This window comes from Belonocnema kinseyi, chromosome 10 (genome assembly GCF_010883055.1).
Source record: "Belonocnema kinseyi isolate 2016_QV_RU_SX_M_011 chromosome 10, B_treatae_v1, whole genome shotgun sequence".
NCBI lineage: Eukaryota > Metazoa > Arthropoda > Insecta > Hymenoptera > Cynipidae > Belonocnema > Belonocnema kinseyi.
The window spans coordinates 92,120,768-92,128,472 of record NC_046666.1 but is presented as its reverse complement, the minus strand read 5'-3'; the positions used below and the strand labels follow the sequence as shown (position 1 = coordinate 92,128,472).

Sequence of the window (7,705 nt, the reverse complement as noted above, 5' to 3'; positions counted from 1 at the left end):
ATGGAGTGATGCACTTGAATATTACGTTTTTTTAAGTTTATCAAAAATTTTCTTTTCTTTTGATAATTGTTCTGCATTAATATGAAATGACAACTATAATATGTAATTAAAGAGTTGAATTTTAAATATGTACAATAGAAAATATAGTTTAATCTGGTTTAACTTACGGCTATGGATTACTTGTCCAATTCCTACATTACCGGTTTTCATTTTTTCAGGCACCTCAATTAAAAAAAATAGAGTAAATACATTTTAGCTAGTAGATAAACGTTCCTTATCGTTTTCTTTACGTTTATCTGCGAAAAACAATTAATTTTAATTGTAAGTTTTTTAAAGTGATGCATAAAACTCTAAAATATCGTTACAAGCGCCATGTCACGTGACTTATACATGGCCTTAATAGCCTGAAAATTCGCGAGATGTGAAACAGCATGAAGTTACGTTTATACCTCGGTTGGAAAATGTTCATCTTCTCACTTTACCATATGACGTTCACATAAATCTGTCTCATTCTACACATTTTCGGGGTAAAATGTGTCAAATTAGACTAATTTATGGGATCATCATATTGTAGAGTGAGAAGACGAACACTTTCAAACAGAGGTGTAAGCGCGGCTTGAACAGCGTTTCAAAATCGAGTATAAAAACATAGGGAGAAATATAGGGATCTTCAGTTCGGCCATAGGGAGATTTGGGGTGAAATAGTAACAGTATTGGGGGGAAAACGTGAAACTCATCTGGCAACACTGCTCCAGTTTTAAAAGGACGTTAGGTGGGAGTTTAAACCGTGTTTAACGCTGCATGTGCGAATTGCAGAAAAACTCGAAAATTGTCTTATAAATAATGGCATAAAACTAAAATAAAAATCAGAAAATGTCACTTATATTTATAAAGAATATCAAAACGGGAAAAGCGTAATATTAAAAAATTGTAAGTGCTTTACAACATATTTGTAGAATTATAATTCCGTACCATGCACACGGCCGATTTTAGAAATAGCGAAGAAAATATACAAATTTTCTTGTAGTGTTTCTTATTACTGAACTTATTATAAATAATTTGCAGTAATTGTATAAAGTCTGCTGAAGTAATGTTTTTATTGCTTAACTATTATAAAAATTAATTATAAATGATTAAAAATAAAATTATTGATTGTAATAATGAAGAATTATTGCGATTATTATAATAATACAATATAATACAATATGCTTGCTGTACTGGACGCCCATTAGGCGTATTATTTAAATTTTTGTAATTTTCGGATGTTTTACAAGTACTGCTTCTCTTCTTAAGCTTTTCTTAATAACTGAAATGAAAAATTGAAATTAATTGAAGTAAAATACTAGTTTCATCTTGATCTAGAACTTAAATTTTTTTAAATTTTATCATTTCTTCACGATGCTTTCGTGATGTAACTATTTTGGTTTTTATTCGCCAAGATAATTTATTTCAGGTAGTGTGTAATTTAATATACAAATAATCCCATTTAATTAACTTAAAAACCAAAAAAGTGACAAATAGTTTGTTATACCATGACACCATCACACAAAAATTTCATTTTCTCCGAACTGAATAACTTTTTTGGATGAAAATTTTTTTATTCTTATTCAGTCTCCATATTTTGAAATATCACGGGAGGTGTTTTTATACTTTTTTAAAACTAAAAATTGAATTTTTTATCGCAATCCGAAGCCTTGCCCGTTCCAATTTTAGGTTAGTGTAAATTTCAGATTTTCAAGTTTCACATATAGTGCCCCTAAGCTGGATAACTTTTTCTGATCAAACTATTTTGACCTTAAGGGCATGCGACACAGTGGAATTCCTACATTACCAACCTCTTTTTTCTATTGAACAAAATTTTTTTTTGAACCATAGAACTTTTTTTGTAAATCAAATATCGAACTCAAAATTTCAGGAGAGCATTAGAAGACATTATCCTACGTTTATGTACTGCATTTGAATCGAAATTTGGCAAAAAATTTCAGAAATAATTTTTTTTTTAAATTCCGATTCAAATGCAGTACATAAACGTAGAATAATGTCTTCTTATGCTCTCCTCAAATTTTGAGTTCGATATTTCTTTTACCAAAAAAGTTCTATGGTTCACAAAAAAATTTTGTTCAATGGAAAAAAGAGGTTGGTAATATAGGAATCCCACTGTGTCGCATGCCCTTAAATCAAAAATTCTTCAGCTTTGGGTGTGTAAGTTTGAGAAACGCTGTGCTACATCATGACGCGAATGATTAATCTTTAGAAAAGCGTCTCTGCACTGTCATGGTAACCAATATGGCGGTCACTTTACGAGATGCGGCTTGTACGTATTTCGTACCACCAAGTTGCGGGACCATAGCTTCTTGAATCATGCATGTTGGTTATGTTCCTCCGAGACAACAGGCAATGTCATGTGCAGTTCTGTGTTTTCAAATGTTTATTAGTTTTTAAAGTTCAATATAGATGATATAAATAACTAATTACAAAGAATTGTATAATAATAAAATGCCAATTACATGTTCTACGGAATGCGGACGACAAGCAGTATTGAAGGTAATTGCTTCCTGCAATTACGAGAAATATTGAAAATTGTTTAGATATTTCTTATTTGGCTGCCCCACTGATAGAAATCTCGAGTATTCTCAGGCGAAATAGCCTGGTCGGTTTGAAACTATCTGCAGGCTCGATTTGAATGATTTAGTCTCGGAGATAGTAAGAGAGATTTGGGTAATATAATGTTTTTTTTTGTATTCGTCACGTACCAGGCGGGCAGAGTTATTCACAGTAGTTGGCCGTCGCTAACCAGACTCTCCCTTTTTACATTTTTCTTCAAATTATTAACACTTTTTTTTTAATTGATAAATTTTCTCATTATACTTACTTCCAATTATAACTTATATACAATTTTCTAGTTGAATTAAAAAATGTCTTTTTTGGCCTATCCCATTTACGAGAAACGTATCAATTCCAACTTGAAACATTTTAAAAAAAGTTCTGAAATCATCGAAACCCGCAGATTCCGATTTATTATGTTTTAGGCTGTTAACTGTGAAATTTAAAAAATCTATTTCTAAATTTTGATCCGAAAGTTTAACAAAGGACCCTTGAGTGTCGGCTGCACTATTGAGATAGCCTCTCTGCTTGTTATTTATGATCGTATTTTTATTTCAATTTCGGAAAGGACATTTTAAAGCCTTCAAAACGTTTAAATGAGCTACTTGGAGCTTTAAATATATCTACCTGAGTGCTAGTGGAGAATTTCTCAGAGCTTCTCAGAGCCTTGAAAATCTTTAGCATATATTCTGAGATTTCTATCGGTAGGGTGCGTACAATAGGGTGGTCCAAGAATGCATGGCAAAATTTTTTTGCATGCTAGAGGGCAACGATCCCCCCCATTTTATTGCAAATCCGAAAAAGGAAATTCCCTAATTTTTTATTTTTTTTTATTTTGACAGGTGCCGGTTTTGACTTGAAGTTTCTTACGTAAAATGCATGAGGAAAAATCACTTTTTGAGTTTTTAGAATCATTTTTTAGGGTTTTAAAAATGTGACGGAAAAGTATGGGGGTCTGTAGAGAATTATCCAAGGAAGAATTTCATCTATCAGACATATGGGTTTGACACCCCTAACACACCCCCACGAGTACCTGAAAACTACCCTTAAACCAAAAATGTCAATTTTTCATGAAATCGACCTTTTGAACACTGTATTCTCGTATTTTTTTACTTAAAATTATTAATATTGGTCTAGTGAATATATATTATCGTTGGTTGATTAATTTTTTATTATATAAACAAATGGAATTTGTTTAAATAATTTTTTTTCTTGAAAATTCGTTTTCCCCCCTAAAAACTATTACTATTAGTCTAGTGGAATATTTATTAACATTAGTTCATTAATCTACAATTGTTTAAACAAATGGAATTTCTGTAAATAATTTTTTTATTAAACATTATTAATATTTCTTCAGTGGATTATTTATCAACATTGTTTGATTAATTTTATTAAAAAAAAAAAAATTTTAATAAAAATTATTACTTAAATATTACTGATAAATTAATTATTAATCAGTTATTAATTATTACTTATAAATATTCCACTAGACCAATAGTAATACTTTTTATTTAAAATAAAAATCAAAACGAAATTATTTAAACAAATTCTTTTTGTTTAAGTAATTGAAAATGATTGACCTAATGTTTTTAAATATTTCACTAGGCCAATAGTAATCATTTTTACAAAAAAAAACGAATTAGAAATTATGTAAACAAATTGTATTTGTTTAAATAATTGAAAATTAATTAACCAATGATAATAAATAATCCGTTAGACTAATATTAATAGTTTTAATTCAAAAAAGACCAGAATACAGTGCTCAAAATGTCGATTTCATGAAGAATTGACATTTTTTGTTTTAAGGGTAGTTTTCAGGTACTCGTGGGGGTGTTTTAGGGGTGTCAAAACCATATATATGATACATAAAATTCTTCGTTTGATAATTCTCTGCAGGCCCCCGTACTTTCCCGTCACATTCTTACAAACCCTTAAAAATTATTCCAAAAACTCAAAAAAATTATTTTTCTCCATGCATTTTGCATGGAAAACTTCCAGTCGAAACCGGCATCTGTTAAAATAGAAAAATAAAAAAATTAAAAATTAAAGAATTTCTTTTTTTCGGATTTGGAATGAAATTAGGTGGATCGTTGCCCTCTAAAAATTAAAGGCCTTTTTGAGCCACCTTAGTGTACAAGTCTTCTAGAACAATTGGGCGAATTGGAAAAGTGGATGGACTAGTCGACGCGAACATTCGGAACGACCAGATACTTTGTTTTAATTAACATAAAAAGTATATAAAAATTTAGTGACATACCAAAATACTTTCTGAAGTTTATGCCGTCAGAAAAGAGATGAATGAGTAGCGCGAACCTCTCAAATGACATTAATTCCAATGAAAAATATAAAACACCCTTTTAAAATACATGCGTAAATCTACGTGAACTTACATGATGTAATTTCTAGTGTATTTTTGCAAGTGTAAATTTTAAATAGGGATACAAATGTTTGTTATGCGGGAGTCAAGTATATTTGTTTTCAATATAATGTATTCGCGACTACTCCAAGGAATCAAAATTCAAAATAGATGTACCTTTTTGGTCAACAAATTAAAAAAATGTATGTTCTCAAGGTTTTGAGAACGTATGTATTAAATTTTTATACATATAAAGTTGCCCCCTGTTACATTAACATCATTTGAAATAATTCAATGAAATTTTCTAAACTCATTTTTACATAATAATAGTTTTTTTTATGCATATAAAAACCTTTTAACGTCCGAGAATCCAATATTAAGAAGGAAGAAGAAACAATATGTGGGCATCCACATGAACGGGCCCCTGTTGGCCGGTATGGAGTTACATCTAGGGTCATATATCCTGATTCTTAAGTGAAATATACCCACTTCTTAAGGCCGATTTAACCCGGGCGCGAAGGGATACATGGCACTCGAGCGCCAATCATTGACTGTCGCCTTAATGCCACCAGCAAAATCTTAGAAGATCGTTGGTGTAAAATTGGTTGCATCAGTAGATTCAGTGTAGATCCTATAAGTAGCATCTTATTCTCAAAAGCGAAAAAAATAATTTGCACCTTAACTTATAGAACAACGCAAATATATCCTAAACTGAAACCGGCCATAAGGACCCTTTTCAGTCGGACGCCCACATGTGTTTTTCAGCTCTGTCGGAACAATTTATTAATGAAATCACAACGTTTCAAAAACACACAGTGTATTATAATTATATGATGCAAGTATGGTTGAAAATAGTTTAATGTAGTGGAAATAATTGATCACGAATTTCTGTAAATAATATTAGTAATTGTTACAGAAGCCTCCCACTTGTTTTACATTTTTCGTGTGAAACAAGTAAGATAAAAGTATTATTTTCCTTGAAAGTCATTAAAAAAAATTTCATTAAATTCTGTACATGTGCTGTGTTTCTCACTTTTATTATATTAATTTTTTTATTTTTCGTTTCCACGATTGTTATTTGTGCCTATGTGGCTGCTCTGGAAAACCAGTAAAGAATTCAGCAGTTCATTTTTTTAAATTACCGGCTATTTTAAGAAATCAGTGCAGTAAGACTCTGGAATTATCTACTCGACGACGAGCGCTTTGGATTAAACGCTTTAGTCGCAAGAATTCGCCACAAAAGATATAAAGCATTATATTAAAGTTTGCAGTAAACATTTGCATTGTAGTAAGTAAAGATTATATCCAGTTTCTTGCGTATTAAACATTATAGAGCTTTGAACACAGGGTTGACGGAGTGTCTATGGATGGGATGCCATACACTGAAATGCCCTTGAAGTGCTTTATTACCATTTTTGTCGCTCTTGCGGTGTTGGCCGCGACCTTGCCCTGTTGAGCTGTACACAAAATATTCGGTTAAAGTAATTGTCCCTGTGATCGGTGCTCTCGGAGGTGCGAACTTATCAGTGGTTCGTAACTTTAAAGCTTTACCAGCGTGCCAAAAATACGCCAAAGCACTTGCGAGATGGATGTAGAAAGCTGGCATCCTTGGGTCGCCTCGTTTCCTTAAGACACACTAGGGTTTCGCTGGCCTGTCGTAATTTTATCGTGCCCTGTGACCACTCTTCTCACGGTCGTGAGACGTGGTCATAAGTGTGATTTACCGCGGTTCTACTGGGAGCTGGTGTCATTTTTAGATGACAGTTTCTCCTACTTAAATCATGCGGTGGGTTTTCAACAATGTTTTTGAATTACATATTTTAAACTATTGAATTTTTTATGTTAACTTAAAATCTTATTCAAACTAATCTGAAAAATTGCACCCGCTTCCAGCGAAATCGCGGTAAAATTTCAGCCACAACCACGTCTCACAACGGTGAGATAGGTGGTTACAGTCTGTAAAGGAATCAATACTACGATCCAGTAAAAGCCTCGTGCACCCTAAGAACACGGAGTGACCCAAGGACAACCGCCTTCTGCATTTTTCCCGCAAGTGTTCTAGCATATTTTTGACACACAGGGATGCTTTTTAGGCCATTAGCAAGTAAGCTTAGCACCTCCAAGAGCGCCGATGATAAGGACGATCAGTTTAACAGAATATTCCGGGTACAATCGTTGCAACTCCCTTATAAGGTCTCGATACCTCTCTTTTATATATATATATATATATATATATATATATATATTAGCACCCGCTCCCGGAGAAATCCTGTGGTTGTCCTTATGACAAATTTTTAAATATATATATATTTTAATTCCTCTAGAATCAAACCGAAGGGCCTATGACAAAGCCACCGAACGCTTCCTCGGGTTGCGGATAGAGGGTCCCTGTACCAAGGGCTTCTGCTGAATATGGTTACAAAAATAAATAGGCAGTCGCGAACAATTGTCCAGGGGTGGTCCCGAAGGAATTAACCCCCAAGCGGAGGTGTGAAAACCGTGCCGAAAGCTGAATGGCACCTGGGTGAGGTGTCTCGAACGGTGACTCTGGGATACCGGGCGACCTCTCAGAGTAAGCAGCCTTATCCTTGCATGCGGGGCTCTACAAGGATGGACGAACCCCTTTCCATAGCTTCTCGTGGTAACAACAGTGACAACACCAAACATAGTTGTAGTAAGTGCGGTTCAAAACAACAGAACGCGCAGGGCTCCCGACAATGGGTCGGCCAACAATGCCGACCAATC

General features: G+C 33.3%; 1 protein-coding gene across 2 annotated transcripts in view; it reads left to right on the top strand.

Annotated features, from left to right (window-relative positions):
• The first annotated feature begins 2,330 nt into the window (after window positions 1-2,330).
• Window positions 2,331-7,705, top strand: part of LOC117181558 (cytoplasmic tRNA 2-thiolation protein 1-like) — a 77,084-nt gene continuing 71,709 nt past the window's right edge. The window contains exon 1 of one of the 2 annotated variants that reach the window (XM_033374381.1): window positions 2,331-2,544. In XM_033374381.1, coding sequence (XP_033230272.1) covers window positions 2,497-2,544 — 48 coding nt within the window. In that variant the 5' untranslated portion in view covers window positions 2,331-2,496. The remainder of the gene's footprint in view (window positions 2,545-7,705) is intronic. The other variant, XM_033374380.1, reaches the window with a different exon arrangement.